The sequence below is a fragment of the Chlorocebus sabaeus genome, chromosome 23, assembly GCF_047675955.1.
Source record: "Chlorocebus sabaeus isolate Y175 chromosome 23, mChlSab1.0.hap1, whole genome shotgun sequence".
Lineage (NCBI taxonomy): Eukaryota > Metazoa > Chordata > Mammalia > Primates > Cercopithecidae > Chlorocebus > Chlorocebus sabaeus.
Window position 1 is genome coordinate 54,590,981 of NC_132926.1, and position 17,890 is coordinate 54,608,870.

General features: G+C 40.5%; 1 protein-coding gene across 3 annotated transcripts in view; it reads right to left on the minus strand.

Annotated features, from left to right (window-relative positions):
* The window catches only part of MEGF10 (multiple EGF like domains 10), a 380,133-nt gene that overhangs the window by 31,712 nt on the left and 330,531 nt on the right, over positions 1-17,890 (minus strand). For all 3 annotated transcript variants that reach the window (XM_008014293.3, XM_008014292.3, XM_073010716.1), the window contains 4 exons: positions 15,386-15,560; positions 13,961-14,081; positions 12,955-13,118; positions 10,360-10,462 (listed from right to left, as the gene is read on the minus strand). In XM_008014293.3, coding sequence (XP_008012484.1) covers positions 10,360-10,462; positions 12,955-13,118; positions 13,961-14,081; positions 15,386-15,560 — 563 coding nt within the window. The remainder of the gene's footprint in view (positions 1-10,359; positions 10,463-12,954; positions 13,119-13,960; positions 14,082-15,385; positions 15,561-17,890) is intronic.

Sequence of the window (17,890 nt, forward strand, 5' to 3'; positions counted from 1 at the left end):
GAGCAAAGTGGAAGCCCAAGGGCTCTGTCTATTGCAAGTAAAATTTATCAACAATACGATATATTTTAGCCTTGGTGACTTCCTCCTCCTCCTTCCATTCTTTGTTTTCATAGAGAAATAAAGTGTAAAAGGATAAGGCAATGCACAGTTCCATAAAATGTTTTACATAAAGAAAACCCTCCCCTGGATTAAACAAATAAACATAATCTTAAAATAACTTGATGGTGCATTGTGCAGAACAGAAAGATGTACTGACACGTGCCACCAAATTCCTCCTTAAAAATCTTATCTGACATTGGAGAGATATTGGCAGAATATCACAACTGACATTATTTGTAGCTGTTGTCTACACTATCAATTATTATGAAACTGTATGCAGGTGTTTAACTCTCATTTTAAGTATTGAGAAACTTTAGAATTAACAACAACAACAAAAAAAATGCCAAAAGGAAACAGAGAGGAAAGCCAAGCTTGCAAAAATATATCTAAAACCAGGTTTTATTTGAGATAAATAAAAGTCTCTTCTGTATATTCATATTGGAAATACAATAGGGGCCTCTTTCTTGCCAGAATTCTTCACAACTCAAAGAAATCCTCTTCACATTGAAAGGCAATAAGTAATAATTAGTAGTGAACTGGCAGTTGCTGGCCTCAGAGCAAATGAAAACACATTAAGAGCAAGCACACACACCCTCCCGGATTCCAGAATACTAACAACCACCCAGCACCACGATGCTGAGACGGTCACGTCTTGTGTTACAGTTCTGACTTCTAAAGTAATCAGGCAAAAAGTCACCACAGTCTGAACCTTAATATGGAAACAGTCCCAAACTATAACATGAATGTTGCTAATTGGTACGCCATTTCCGGTGAACACCGGAATAGCAGAATATCAAGAAGATCCACTGTTTACTCTTTCTGTTTTTTCCTTCTGAAAGTCTCCCACACGGTAAAGGCCATTAAGCAGCAAGAAAGCACGCAGACCTCATTGTGTCTAGCTTGACTTTGATTTCATTTGGACCGTGGGCTGAAGAAAGGAAACCAGGTCTGTTCATAAACCAATTGGAGTTTACATATTTCGCACAGAATAAAATATGAAATCTGGGCCTACTACATTGATTTTTTTCTTGCAATCATGAATATATTATCTTTTTTTTTTTTCAAATCTCTTTTGAAAAACTGAGATGAAATTGCAAACTCTACCCTCCCCAAACGTGATACATCAGCCACAGAATCTTACCTGGAATTTATATCCACACCTATACTAGGCAGAAGCATCAAACATATTAAGCAGTAAACCACTTCAAAATAAGTCTGCAAACCTAAACTTTGTTCTGTGAATTTAAAGAAAGTACCAACAAGGGTAACCTGCTAAATGCTTCACTCTCAATTCAAATTCAGGTCCTAGACTCTGACCGTGAGCCAAGACTCCTGCTTAACAACAGCTAAGATGGGGACACCTGTTTATCACAGAGACTTAGACAACCAATCCAGGGCATTTTGGTCTGGAGCCATCAAGGCAAATCCCAGTGAAGATTTCGAAGAAGTGGAAGCTGAGTAATTATCTGGTTAATCTGACTGATCATCATCCTGAAAAATTAGTCCTGATTTTTTATGCTTTTTTGTTAGGGTGGGGACTTGGGGGAGACATAAGATTTAGCCATTTATGATGACTTAGTTTATCAACTATTTGCCAAATCACTACTTCAAATTACACTTAATAAATTCAGTTAAGATGGAATGGAGTACACTTTAAGTCAAAAGTATATGCTGCTTTTTTATAACATAGGTTATCATGATTTATGTATAGCTTAGCCCATTCTCAATCTGAGCATGTTAAAAAAACGACTACAGGCCAGATAGGCAAATCTGAGTAAAGAGATCCTTTCTTTCATAACTGATTCCTCTTCCCTTAAGAGGTTTGTTTAGCTGATTAGCCTAGCCGTCAGTCATAATCAACTATATCCTGGTAATGTTTGTGTAAGTAACAAGGCCCACCCTATAGCAAGAAGATCCACTGCAGACATAAGCTTGTTTCATATGGTTTACCCATCATTTCATTTCCAGAGAATCATAGCAAAGTCTATAGATCATTGATCAAACCTTCTGTGTCCAATCATATAAGCATCTTTCAACTGTCTCAAGCTTACCTGAAAATAACTTTTATCTTAGAATTGCAAAGAAATGTTTCCTTTGAATATAAATTATAAAAATTCTATTACCAACCCCCTCTTAAAAAATTCAAGTCCTTTTATTTTACTCTATCATCAGTAAAAAATGAGTTAGCATTTTGCAGATACTAATGCCTAATCTATGTGAAGATAAATATCAAGTATGTCTCAGTTAGGGGGCAATTCCAGGGAAAGGTGTGGAGTTATCTTTCCTCCTCTTGCTGCACCCTCTTCTCCTATTGCTGCTTCTGCCCTTCTGGTCCTCTGTGCCCTCCTGGTTATTTTTCCCTTCATCTAACAGTCAGAAAAGGACAAGATACATTTATTATTGGTGAGTAGTACCTTCTCTGGAGAATATTGATATTCTAAGACAGCATGCATTCTAAGAGCCTAAGAAATAAATATCTAATTGTGGAATTTCAGGCAGTAAGTATCATGAAGAGAGTGTTGGGTAACTGTTTCTCTAAGTCGCACCAGGTATATGACTGCTGATGTGACTTCCATGTAAGGATAATCCTGAAATGAAATATTCTCCAGGATGAAGAGTTGTAAATTTTGCTTTAACCATTTTTTCTGTCTCTGTGTGTGTACATGTGTATTATTTATATTTATCTCCACTTATTTTCTGCCAACTTTGCTAGAGTCCTACAAAACATCTTTTTGTTTCCTTGTTTATCAAAGGCAGAAAAGGAAACCCAACTCAGCAAACATTCAAGGGATCTGGCCAGCTACTGGCTTGCTGGTGAGAAGTTTTCTTAAAAATGTAACTCCAGGGTGATAATGACTACAGAACAGGCACACCCCGCTCTGCCTGGGGAGCATGATCAGGAACAGAGGTAGCTTGTGAAGGGAGAAGAGGACTGTAGGCTAAAGGAACAGTGGCTGCAAGGCTCAGAAGCCCAAAGAAGTGTCTGTCCTTTGGGAATTGCAAGTGTCGGGTACAGCTGAAACTCAAGGGCTGGGGAGAGCAGGTGAGGTATCTGGGCAGCCAAGCAATGGCCACATCAAGTTGAGCCAACAGTGCCATGCTACAGGGTGTGAACCTCCCGCTGGTGTTAACAGGGACCAAATGAACAATTTTAAGAAGGAAGGAGCATAACTAAATTTGCGCTTTATAGGAGGACAGAAGATGGCCTGAAGATGTTGAGCCTGGGAAGAAAGAAAACCTGTCAGGTGCTCTTTTACCTGGGGAACCCCAAATGGGGATAAAAAAATATGATCAAAGTGACAAGGCATGAACCTAAGTCAATGTCAGCACAGATGCAGAGGAAGATGAATTCTGGAGAGATACAGAAGAAAATGCAGATGACGACTCCCCTCCAATTCTCCACCAAAGGTAATTAATTCTGGCAGCTCCCTGAGGGAGAGACAATGTCTGTTTTTGCTCACCATAGCACCTAGCACATGGGAGGTATTAAATAAATATTTGTTGAATGAATCAATAAGCATAATTCCTCTTTCCTATATGATATTCAGGACCACTTTCCAATGGGATGGAGCAACTACATCATTCTTTGCTTTCCTGAATAAGTCTTCACTCAAACCAGGAAGCCCAACATATTTATAGGTTGTGTACCAAAAATGGTGACCCTTCCCTGCTAAGGAGGTAGAGAGGTAGAGATGTCTGCCTTGCTTATTTTTGAGCAAATATGCATTTGGGGGCTCAGGTCTGTGTTTTTACATGTAAGCCCAGATTATTAGGCCATAAAAGAATTATATGATATCTTAAGGAAATTCCTTCAGAAGTTTTAGCAAAAAATAGATAAAAACTTGAATAGTTCAGGAAACAACTTCCTAAAATATTGGGAAGAGGGGGCAAAATGGGAAGGGGGTAGGTTTAAATCTGCAGCCATCTCTGATTCAGTGGGAGCATTTCTCTTCTGATAAATGTTCTAATGCTGATAAGGGGATCTGTAAGGGACTGTTTTTGCCAGGACTGAGGACAAAGAGCTCTTTGATAGCCTTCACAAGTTGCTAGGCAATGGCTGAATGATCGTGATAAACTTCAGCTAAGCAGCTCTAAAGAAATGTTCGTGCAATTAATGCCTGATGCATTATGCCAGCGGCCTCAATGTGAAATCAGCATTCACTGGGCATTTGTGATTGCATGAATGCAGTAAATAAATCATCTGGGGTGTCATTCTTTCCCCTCTCATAGATATAACCCCAAATCCTTGTCTTACTTAATTGCTCATATTCCTTATGCCAGTATTCCAATATTTGGAGCAATAGTGAATGAAGAAAATTATTTTGATTCAATGTCTAACTCCTGGGCAACAAGCTATTAAATGTATATTAGAGCAAAGAGAGATATTTGTTAATAATAATTGGGCTTGGTAATTATAAGATGGAGGAAATACAGTATTTAGTCACAACACGTTTTCTGCTTTTCTAATCCTTTGACCAAGAAAGCAGTGATGTAGTGTAGTGTAGTGTAGTGTAGTGTAGTGTAGTGTAGTGTAGTATAGTGCGGTGTGGTGTGGTGTAGTATAGAGAAGTTATTCACTGGTACATCCATCTCTGCCGATACATTGTCTGTCTTGATGCAATGTGAGCTTCTGCAGGATGGGAGTTGGCATCACTTCCTCTCCATGTTTCCAGCACCCAAGCACTGTGGTTGCATAGAACCTGAAGACACTCAACAAATGGTTGTTAAACCAAATCTTTCTATTTGGGTACTATGGATTATAAAGATCCAGTAAAAAGGAATCTCCTTAATATAGTTCAACAAAGTTGAAAAAAGTCTTGATAAGTCATATAAATCAGAGATGTTTGCCTTTGCAGTTACAAAACAAAAAAAATTACCAGACACCATGGCCTGCCTGAGTCTGGACCCAGATAAAAGCAAGCAGAAAGGATTGCTAGGCAGATAGTGGAGTTTTGGCTTTTTCTGTGGCCTTTTTTTTGGGGGGGAAATGAGCCCCTCCCTTCACTCTCACAGCAGGGGCCCAGCCTTCTGCTTTTATATGATCCCCTCCCCCAGACAGACAGACATATACATATGAACCCGCAGACACACTCTCCACCCCTCACTACCCAAAAGGGTCAGATAGTGAGTCATTTGTACTTGTGGCTGATTGGGTGCAGGCATGTTAATTAAACTCATTTGACTAAAGTTATTATCTCCAACTTGGATTTGCACTTATATGTCACTGGACAAAGGAAGGTAGGTCTCCCCTTATTCTAACAATTCGGGCATCCCTTAGCTGCATGAGACATCACCTCAGGACAGATTAGTCCCTGAAGTAGCAGCTCACTCACTCAGCTGATCAAACTTGGTGTTTGTTAAAACATGGAGAGGAGAGCTCTCCTTGTGGAGAGAGGCTGAGGCCACTGTAGGCCTAGTTCTGCTTGCTGGGAAGAGTGGAAAAGTGGGCTCTTCTCATCAACTTGCCCACAGGACTCCTCCTTCCAATTCCACCCCTCCCGGCTGGGCTCAGATGAGCCCCCAACCTCTCCTTTTATTCTCCTTCCCCTCCCCTTACAATTATACCACACCTTGCTAGTCTCTTCTCTCTTTCTCAAGACACCTAGAGTTTGACTGGGTGTCCTATTATCCTTTTTATCTGTTTAGCATTTAACTTTTTTATTCTGGTATAAACACATCCTTAAATCTCCTCTTCTCATTTGCCATTGATTATGTGGTTTGTGTCAAAGAAATGCACCCCAGACCCCAAGCTCTTCAATAACTGGAGTACTACAACACAGCAGATGCCAGTATGCAGACCATAATTGCCACTTCCTGCCTGGGTCACCAGGGCAGACAAGGCCACCAAGTAAGGTTTTGCAAGTTGTGCACTATGCAAGAGCCCCTGGCCAAGGGGCTAACTTGGGGCAGAAATCCAGCTTACACTTCATGTGCCAAGGAGTACATCCTGAGAGATTTCCAAATCTTTTCCAAATTTGTATCAAATGTGCCTTATGGATGGGCAGAGGCTCCATAATCTTCCTTCTCCTAAGCCACTTTCCAAATTCTCATTTAGTAGGTGTGAGGTGGGGACTGGGAACATGCAAGTTCGAAGAGTTCCCAGGTGACAGTGATCTTAGCCAGAGCTGGGAATGAGGCCGGACACCGCACATGTTCCCAGTCAGCTGGAATGAAATCTTGATTAGCTGTAATGCTCAGCAAATGGGTGTTCTGGCTGACTGAAGTCAGAGGAGAAAAGAAGACATAAACTTCAGTCTGTTTCTGTAATTTTGGGAAAATACTTTATAAAAGTATATCACTCAACTGCTCTGGAAATATACATACATAAGTATACATACACACTCATAATTATATTTCATTGACATCTGAAATTTCAGTATAATCATTTTGAAAAGCCAGCCTCATTTTATAGCCGAGAGAGAGAGAAAGAGAGAGTGTACCAGAGGTCCAGAGGCATAGGAGAAGCAGCATAGGATACAGCCTAAATCCTGAATGGTATTTCATCTTCCCCATTCTTCTACTGCAATCTGCCTCTTTTTGATAAAATAGTCTATTGGCTAAAAATGACAATAAATTAAGGTTTCAAATAACCACATACTACAATAAAATGGTACTTTATTTGGAAATAGGATCTAAAATGTCAAATGCAACTTTTATTTTGTTTACTTTTCATAGCAGTATATTTTGAGGACTTATTTTATGACTAGGTAAAATAGGACTATCAATTATAATAGAAATAAAAAAGCCTCAGTTCCTCTAAGAGAACAGACAGTCAAATACTAGATATGGGTTGAAATTATAAGGAATGGTGGATGTGAGTACACAGTAAGAGAGCAAGCCAACTTCCTTGGCATCTCACCTTAGGGTGAGACTTCCTCAATTTAGTCATGTTAATTCCTTTGTAAAGAGGAACAAGACCCTTCTGACTCTTATCTCTGGCTCCAAATCCAACTGATCAGCCTCTCCCCACAGTGTCCGCAGTTGACGGAGCACTTAAGACCATCTTGTTGATTTGGTCAGGGGAAGAGCCCTGGCTTCTGTGTCGGATTTCACTGATTTGTTCATAAAAGCCTCACTACACACAAGCCTCCTACCCTACATACTGCTGCCCCGTCCAGGGATACTTAATAGTTCACCTACAGCAATCTCAGCAACAGGGATGACAGGAAATAGAATTGCTTGCTTCCCTGGGCTTATGGTTTATTTTTTGACCTCAAACCTGGTGTCTTAAATGAAAAGCAAAACCTTCTTTATGTTCAGAAAAGTCCTAACAAGGTACTGACCCAAAACACTTTTATGGGTAAAAAATTATCAGTCTGTCTGGTGCGGACGATAAAATGATGTCCTTTGTAAATAATATACAGAAGTTGCTCTTTCCTTTAAAAAAAAAAGCCAATTCTTGGTCCAATCGTAGGTGTTTTTTGGAACTTCAGTAATTTTCTTTTCCTCTACATGTTTTTTTTTATACCAAGTGTATTCTGTAAGTGTGAGGGATGACCTCACAGCAGGCTTAGATACTGACATATGCTTACAGACAAACAGCCCACACAGAAGACCCAGAAATGAGACACTGGGGCAACTTAGCTGGTCTAGAAGCAATAATGACTGACAGGCCATGAGGCAGAGATAGTGAGCAACAAGCAATAGAGCAGCATGAAGCGGTAGTCTTCCCATTTAGAGAAGCAGGCCGGCCACAGATGGACAGAGGATTACAAGATTACACTGTGTGACAAAGCCACTGCATTCCCGTAGGAGCTTGATAGGTCTAAGGCCAGATGGGATAATTTGTCTTACCCCATGACCCAGACTGTGGAATGCAACTAACACATTTTCCTGCTGGCTTCAGGCCAAATCCTGTCTCTTGCTCTTCTCACGTACACTAGAGTGTGCCTTTCATAGGCTGGTTCTAAATCATCAAAGTAGGTGGACACTTGAGCAGTGACTGGTGTGTTCAGGAACACCTCACATTCTTTATATCTTCACAAGACAAAAGTAGATTTGGTGGAGTGTTGTATAAAACAAATGATGTGGTCTCTCTGTTAGAAAAGTTCTGAATTTGCCAGAAGGTTAAAAATGTTATTTGGCTTCACTGTGGTCATTGAGAAATTAGTATCGATCTCTCCATTTGAGAACTTCAAGAACCCTAGCGAAGTCACAAAATCTGGTTTAATCCCTAGTGTGATGCAGTTTTAACATTTGGGGATAAAGAGCCAAGCTGAAACACTGGAAGGCAGAATTTCCTATTGTGAAGACAAAGTTATCTCAGGTTTTGTAAGTCAAGATGGAACTACAGGGTTGGGGAGGCCTTGTGTCTGTGGGTAGCTCCTATTGGTGGAAAATAAAGTCCATTGCACCAGCCTTGGCCTGTTTCCCAAGGTAGCTCTCAGATACTAGAAATCAAGCACATGACAGTTCATCTCAGTTTACTCCTTTAAAAACCAAAGAAGCTCTCAACATGTTCCAAGGGGCTGACAGACACAACCTGAAGAGGTTGCTGGTGACATCCCATGTTTATGAATCTGAAGACTTCATATTGTTAAGTGGACAGTATTCCCCAAATTAATCTATAGATTCAATCTCCATTAAATCTCCACCTTGCTTCTTTGTGGAAATTAACATATTGATTTTACCATTCATATGGAAATTCAAGGACCCAGAATAGTCAAAACAATCCTGAAAAAGAAAAACCAACTAAGAGGACTCAAATTTCTCAGTTTTAATACTTCGTACAAAGCTGTAATAATTAAAACAGTATGGTGCTGGCATAAGGAGAGACATACAGACTAATGAAATGAAATAGATAGTCCAGAAATAAATCCTCTCACATTTATGGAACATTGACTTTTAAAAAGAGTATCAAGACAATTTAGTGGGGGAAAGAATAGTCTTTTCACAAATAGTGCTGGGACAACTGGATAGCCACATGCAAAAGAATGAAGTTGGATTGTATTGTATATATTGTATATACAATATTGTATATAAAAAGTACCTCGAAATAGATCAAATATCTAAATACACAGCTAAAACTATAAAATTTTTAGGAGAAACACGGACATAAATCTTTTGACCTTGGATCAGGCAATGTTTTTTTTTAGATTTAACACCAAAAGCACAAGCAATGAAATAAAAAAGATAAACTAGACTTCATCAAAATAAAAACTTTCCTGCTGCAAAAGTCATAATGAAGAAAGAAAAAAATAACTCAAAGAATGGAAGAAAATATTTGTAAATTATATATCTGATAAGGGACATACATCTAAAAAATATAAAGAACTATTATAACACCATAATAAAAAGAAAATCCAGTTAAAAAATGAACAAAGAGTCTGAATAGGGATTTATATAAAGGAGATAATACAGATGACCAATAAATGCACAGAAAGATGTTCAATATCATCAGCCATCATGGAAATGGAAAGCAAAACCACAGTGAGATACCACCGTACACTGACTAGGATGGCTAGGATCAAAAAGTCAGATAATAACTAGTGTTGGTGAGGAAATGAAAAAAATGGAACCCTAACACATTACTCATAGGAATGTAAAGTAGTCCTAGAAGAACAATGTTTTTGCTCATGATACTTGGAAGGTGGCACTAAATATCTTAGCAAGTCTGTATACCATGAGCAGAAACTTCTTCTTCTTTCAGGATCACTTTTAGCTTGATAAACTTCCTGGTTGAAACCATGAAGTGATATAAATAAGGAGAAACTCCCACCCTGTGGTTAGATAATTTATACTCAATCATATTATGAATTTGTCATGACCCGAACATTATCAAAAAAAAAAGAAAGTTTTAAAACTTTTACTTCCAGCAATGAACATTCTAATATTTGCATAGTAACCATTCAATAATATGCATATGCATATTCGCCATATTAATATCAGTATTTTTTTGCCTCACTAAGGTGGCCCTTGTTATATTTTTAGGGTTTATTTCAATCATTCTTTCCTCAGTGCTCAAAATATACCACAGTGGTCTTGCTGGACTCTTCAAAGCAATTCACATTTTCCCCATCTTGCTGGCCTGAATTTTGACAGCTGGACCTTACATGTAGCTCAAGAGAACTGCCCCTGCACAAATCAACAAAAAATCAGCCCTGGATTATAGATTAAAGGTTTCAGTTTACTGGAAACTTTATCGAATTTTCTTTTCTTTTGAAAAGTTGACTTGTGTATGTTTCTGTGAAGTGACAAGGAACAGCGCTAGGTGTGAAGTTGGTGGGTTTCACCTTTCAATTAGTGGTCCTTGGCTCTCACCTGACCATCCAGGGAGGCAGCGGCAATGGCCCGTGGTAGGGTGGCAGCCATCTGCGTGGCTGCAGTCACAGCGCTCAGCACAGTTCAGCCCGTACGTGCCATCCTGCATGGAAAACAGCATCAAAGGCAACAATGAGGGCCTGGGAAATCCCACAACAGGAGAGGAAAAGGCCACTGTCAGCCATTTCACATACAGTCTGCTGTCCCAAACACTTCTTAGAGGGATGCATCTTTTTTTTTTCTTTTCTTTTCTTTTTTGAGATGGAGTCTCGCTCTGTTGCCCAGGCTGGAGTGCAGTGGTGTGATCTCAGCTCACCGCAACCTCGGCCTCCTGGGTTAAAGCAATTCTCAGCCTCCCGAGTAGCTGGGACTTCAGGCACCTGCCACCGTGCCCAGCTAATTTTTGTATTTTTAGTGGAGACAGGGTTTCACCTTGTTGGTTGGGCTGGTCTCAAACTCCTGACCTCAGGTGATCCACCCACCTCGGCCTCCCAAAGTGTTGGGATTACAGGTGGGAGCCACCGCACTCAGCCAGAGGGATGCATCTTAATCACCTCTTTCTATGTCTTCTTAGTCCCCAAAATAGATGCTCCAGGAAGTCAGTGTTTTAAAGTCACTCAAACCCTAGTTTATGCCTGACACAATGGTTGGGACATAAAAATGGTGAAGCCAATCATGCCAATACACTGATATCCATATATGCAAATATATGTAAAAATGCCAAGTATTTAAAAGAAGTTTATCCTATAAGCTACAACTCATAAAAATATTTTCTTTTGTCTCTAAAGATTTTTTACAAAATAGATCAGTGTCCCCTATAATGCATTCTATTATTTAGTGAAAAGAGAGAATGACTCACACAAAAACAACCCTTACCCACACAAAAAGCTCTAAAATTATAGTTTTAAAACTATTTTATAATTTTAAAAAATGCTTAATTATAAACTAATTTTTAAAATTATAGTTTTAATTGAATTGAGTTCACTGCCATAAGTTGCCAACGAGATACATGGTACTATAAAGAAAAATGAAGAACTTTTGTTACTTTTCTCTAATTATTATCCTGCTTTTCAGGAGGAAGTCTAAGCCACACAAAATATTCTGACTCACAATCCTAAGCATGAGTCGACACACCTCCTCACCCACCCCTTCCAGATCTTTTCTATTTTCACATGCATGTCAGTTTGGATGGTCTGATGAAGACAACACTCCTCATGTACATGATCATTTTGTTTGTGGAGAAAGAATGGAAAGTTCAGCTCTTTCACCCCAGATCCTGAGAATTGAGGGAGGCACTACATGCCTTCCCAACACCACCAAAGCACTAAGAGAAACAGGGGTACAGAATTACCACGGAGGAGGAACATGGGAACCAGCATAGACAGGTAGTGGCTGTTATAGATGAATAATTATTTGTCTAGAACTAGTTAAAATAAGAAAAAGAAAATCATTTTGTAGACCCCACCAATGTTTGATAGAGCTACACAGGATTTAGCTTTGTCATGATATGAACCACTAAACTCTCAGCCTTCACTGATGTACTAACTCCTCTAAGGTATGAAAAAGGACGAGATTGTGGTAGGGGCTTTACTTTGTCTACAATCAGACAGGGAGTAAAAAGTGATCTTCAAGCTCATCTCCAAGTACTGATAATTTGTTCACTAGTCTGATGAGAGGCAGCAAAGCTGACAACTCTGTCCATGGGATATCCATGAGTGGGATCCTTTCTACTTTGGGAAGTGGGTTGTACTTAATGAGGAGGAAGCCCAGAGAGAGAAGAGCATTGTGGAAGGCCCTTCTTGAGGGGCCCAGTTCAGGGGGTCACATTGTTATCTCGCCATCAGATGATGTCCTGGAGGCAGAGAACACACACCACAGAAAGAATGCCTAATGGCTCAGGAGAAAAGAATTGCTATACGAAGACAGAGTGATGGAAAAGAAATCAGCAGCTTACTCCAGAATGCACTTCCCATTTGCACTCCCTGACAGCCTGAGCTAGATGCAGTATGAGATGTCTAATGACCTGTATCTCCAAAGTAGGTCAAGGCAACAGAGTGAGCTATAGGGACATCTTAAGATATTCTTGTGGCTCCAGAGATACTTATGCTAAAAGACACTGTTTCCAAACCTTCTTTTAACACTTCCAGGAGCATTTCTGTGACATCAATCACCACCCTCCTTTCAAATCCCAGCCACTTTCCACCCTAAAGGCAGGGGGATTTCCATGATAATGGAAACAAAATATTTGGAGAGTTGACAGGCATACACTGGGTGTTTGACCAGTGCTGTTCACTGGCTACCACCAAGAGATGGGTGTATAAGAAACAGAAAATAAAGGGTGGGGGTTGAGGAAACTGAATAAGATGAAGGAAAAGAAGGAAGAAATTATCACAGAGCCTATCTAACCAGTTTCCATGTTGATCCCTTTTCCAATCCTATGTCCAATTTGAATCCGAACGCCTAGATTCTTCCAATAGTCACCGAAGTTGGGTTCACACTGAGCCACTTGAAGTCAGGAAAACTGCAAAAAGAAGCCAACTCTATGGCATTAGCTCTTCATAGGCATTTTCCATCAGGGCGCTGATTCGTGCATACCTGGCAGGGAAGTTCGCATTTCTCCCCGCGCCATCCAGGAGCACATGTGCAGGTCCCGTCCAGGGTGTTGCAGGCTCCCCCGTTGAGGCATTGGCATGTTAAGTTACAGCCAAAGCCCCATGTGCCACTGGGACATCTGATGGAGCAGTCCACCCCGTGCCAGCCTGTGCGACAAGAACGCCAGAGCATGTGAGCGAACAAAGGCAGCAGGGAGCCTTGCTGAGCCTTTCCAAAACATGTTTCTCTTTAGAAACACCTTGGAGATGCACACAGTGCCTCCCAGCCCCAGCCACAGCAGCAGAGAGCACTGGTTCTGCCAAGTGAGGCCTCCATCACAAATGAACAGAAGGCACCCCTGAGGACCCAAACAGCCATGTGTGCTGTGTGATCTGTCGAGAATGCCAACACTGCAAAATACTAGTGGGCTAATGAGGAAGAGATATAGAGTCAAAGCACCTTTAATGGGCAGTGATGCACACTGTGGAGTGCTGAGTTTTGTTCAGATCAGGAAAGTGAAATAATTTATATGGAAGGGAGACAAAGGATTCTGCTTGAAAACACAGCCCCATCTTTAAAGCAGGACCCCATTAACCAGTAACTGTGTATATACAGGATCCTGGCTGCACCTATGGATGGACATATATCCAGGATCCTGGCTGCACCTATGATGCTCATATAAAATTGGTGCTTGGCTGCATTTCTTGTCATAACTCCAAGCCAGTCAATTTAGGGGCATGAACACATGTCTGCTTGTTTACTCTTCCCAAAATGCACAGACATACAGACTTTTGGAGCTGGCAGTGACTTCAGAGATCATCTAATGTGAACCTCTTCCCTTGACTCAGGAAAGCATTCCAGCCCACACTGGATGAGGGACTTGCAGAGGTCAGACACTGAATTTTGGTGCAACTGGAGCTAGAACCCTGGTTAAGGTTTCTTTCTTTTTGTGTCTTTAGGAGATAAAGTGACAGGATCAAATTAAAGACTTATTTACCCCCACTCTTACCTGCCTTGCAAGTACAAGACCCGTCCACAGGAGAGCAGACTGCATCATTTTTACAGCCACAGCGAGAGGAACAGTTTATCCCATAGGTTCCCAGACGGCATGGGGTAGAGCAGTCAATTCCCTAGATAGGCACAAGTAGCAAAATGCACTCAGTTTTGCCAGCTGAAATAAGGCCAACACAAATAAACAAAAATATATCTTGGCAATGCTAATTATACTTCCCCTCTAATTTTAACACACTATATTTTTAAAATTTTGTCATAATGTCACCACTATACAAATTTTAGAAATGTAAGGGCAACACTAGCTGGTCTATGTTTAGGATATATTATTAAATGGGATCCAAAAAAGTTTGCACCTACCTTAGCTTCGCCTTCATAGCAGAACCAAAACAAAACAACAATAAAAACCCTATGTCCTTGCTCAGACAAGTAGATATATAAAAATAAATTGTATCTGTAAAATTACTGTCAATAAATAAACATCAGTATGAACTATACATTAGATCTCAACACTTCCTAGACATCCTTGTATAATAATATGTAATATTTTTAGTGGGTAAAGCAAAGCAACAACAGAACACATTCAGCAACATGATTCACTTTATCCGACAGGGAGCATTAAACATAGAATTAAGCTACCAAAGGCAACTGGAGGTCATCTCCTTTCAAAACAGAAGGGACTCTTAAGACAAAGCTAATTGAAGGGCTGAACCAAAGAGTTATGACAGGGTTAGAAAACCCTTTAAAGATCCTCTCAGCTCTGTGACTTTATGATCCACCAGTTCTACATTATGTGCTCTGGAATAATCATCAACATTCTTCATAGTTCAATGTGCTCTTTACAATGGGAAGGAATAATTCAAGAGCAACACATTCTCCTTTACAGCAAACATTCCTAGCCTATCACGATGAAATCTTAGAAACTGTAAGCAAAATTCTGCTCTATTGCGCGTGGAATATAGATGTATTTATAGGGTCTGGATTTCCAAAGGGACCTAAAAACTTATGTACTACCAACTATAGAATGTAAATCCATTACAAATGCTAACTCGATGTGCCTTCAAATTTCATGGACTTAAAAACAAAAGCTGTCAACAATAACAGTAATCTACTTGGAAAAGTAACTTCTTTGTCACCTATAAAACACAATAAATTACTTAAGGAATAATTATAATATACTTTCTGACATATGTTTATATTAAAAATTAATGCCACATTTATAGTTTTACAGCTTTCCCAGTCATCATACTAAGGTAATTCCTTATATCTCTGTTAGCATTTTTCTCCTCATTTTCTCTCTCATTAATGATACGGATGACTTTAGCACATTCACTGTATTTCACTGGAGGTCATATAAACCATGGTGTTGAGATGCTTTACACTGCACCCCTCTTCTCCTTCCTCCAGAACCCTAGTCACTCACTTTGAATCCTGGGGCACAGGTGCACTTTCCAGTCACACTGTCACAGTCTGCCCCATTTTGGCAGCTGCAGATCTGCTGGCAAGCTTCCCCGTAGAATCCAGGAGAACATGTCTCATTACAGTAGAGTCCTGACCAGCCCGGCTTGCAGGCACACTCTCCAGACATGGGATGACAGCTGAGAGACATGGATGAAGGAATAAGTCACTTTGGGGTAAACATGACACCCAACTTCTGTGCAAATGTTGCTTTAGCAATGATCACTAAATGTATGGGTAATTCCATGCACAATAATTCAAACTTCATTCCCAGGCTGGGTATGATTTAATTAATTGGCTGAAACCTGATGGGTAATACAGAAATGTTGTATGAAATCAGCATCATGTCTAGCAGGATGTATTACAACCACATCCTTTTGTCTGAAATTCTTTTTAATTTTCTTAAATTGAATGCACTAATTTTGTAAGAGGTCAACTCTGTGACAGGAGCTAAAAAAACTCCATCCAATGGACAATACCAAACCAGTTAACTAGTATGATGTCCCAGGAACACCAAAAGCAGTGACCTCGTCAGCCTGTTTCTCCCTCAGTTCCCTATACCTGGTAGCAGGCAGCTGTCTCCACCTGAAACAGCAGCCGCATTGACCCACCAGGCAACCAGCTGTTGCTCCATAGCAAATGGACATATCAGCTGCGCTGAGATGCACACGTAGTAAGTTGACACAATAGGGCCCTCTGTGACATGCTGGCTCAAAGCACATATGCTTCTCACCACGAGAAAATCTTAACAATCAAACTAGTTCTGCTGACAACTGGAAGACTGTTTAAAGATGGTCTTCCTTGCCTAATGTAGCTAAAACCCTGCCCTTAATTAGGGACTACAACAAACACCTCTGTCATATCTAGACATTTGCTAAATGACTTCCCATCAGAGGACTGTTCATAGATTTTCTACTCTTGGAAAGAATGACAACCTGGGAGGGATGAAGACTGAGGATGCAACCCCAGTTCTCCCACTACCTGAGTAGCCTCAGTGAAATCATACAACTTCCCTGGGTCTGATGTCCTAGTCTGTCAAGTGAGGGTCTCAGCCATGTATCATAATCTCATATCCTATATTCCTCCTCCTCCTTGTTCAGAAAATTCCTGTGGGTTGAATGGTTTGGTGCTCAGTTTTGGAGGTTTATTTAAATATACTTTTAGATCCCTTCTGTATCTTAGTGTTCACAGGCAAAGGCCTAGAAATTCATCGAACACTCAGAAAACATGGCATGAAGAATACCTAAATACAGTTCTACATATGAGGTGGTTTCTTGAGTGTAGGTTTAGATTCACAGGACCAGGGCATGAGTCTCAGATCTACTTAGATCTACTCAAGTCTGCTTATCTTCTATTATCCTTGGGCCAATCGCTTATCCTTGAGCAGTCACATGGCATCTCCATGGCATCTCAAACTTAACATGTCAAAAACTGAGCCCTTGGGCCAGGCACGGTGGCTCAAACTTGTAATCCCAGCACTTTGGGATGCTAAGGCGGGCAGATCACGAGGTCAGGAGATCGAGACCATCCTGGCTAACTCAGTGAAACCCCGTCTCTACTAAAAATACCAAAAAAATTAGCCAGGTGTGGTGGCAGGCACCTGTAGTCCCAGCTACTCAGGAGGCTGAGGAAGGAGAATGGTGTGAATCCAGGAGGCAGAGCTTGTAGTGAGCCGAGATCACACCACTGCACTCCAGTCTGGGCAACAGAGCGAGACTTTGTCTCAGAAAAAAAAAAAAAAAAAAAAAAAAAAACTGAGCCCTTGTTCTTTCCCTCAGTAAACTGAGCCCTTGTTCTTTCCCTCAGTATCTACCCCAATTGTCCAAATTTCTGTAAATAGCACCATCAGTCACTTAGTTTATCTAGGAGTTATTCTTTTTTTTTTTTTTTTTTTGAGATGGAGTCTCTCTCTGTCACCCAGGCTGGACTGCAGTGGGGCAATCTCGGCTCACTACAACCTTCACCATTCAAGTGATTCTTCTGCTTCAGACTCCTGAGTAGCTGGGATTATAGGCATGTGTCCCATGCCCAGTTAATTTTTGTATTTTTAGTAGAGACAGAATTCCACCATTTTGGCCAGGCTGATCTCGAACTCCTGACCTCAAGTGATCTGCCCGTCTTGGCCTCCCAAAGTGCTGGGATTATAAGTGTGAGCCACCGTGCCTGGCCTAGGAGTTATTCTTGATAATTCCTTCTGCCTCATCACTAGAATTTAACCATTCTAACTCCAAAATATATTTTGAATCCACTCACATCCCTTCATCTTCACTGTCCTCATTCTGCTCCAACTGATGCCATCTATCTCCTCACCTTCTGAACAGCTTTCCAACTGTGCGCCCACATCCACTCATGCCTTATCACCTAAAGAGTAAATCATATCATTCTCCTTCTTAAAACTCTGCAAAGGCTCCCCACTACCCTTGGAACAAAATCCAGACTGTTTAATATAACTACAGAGACTCTACAATTT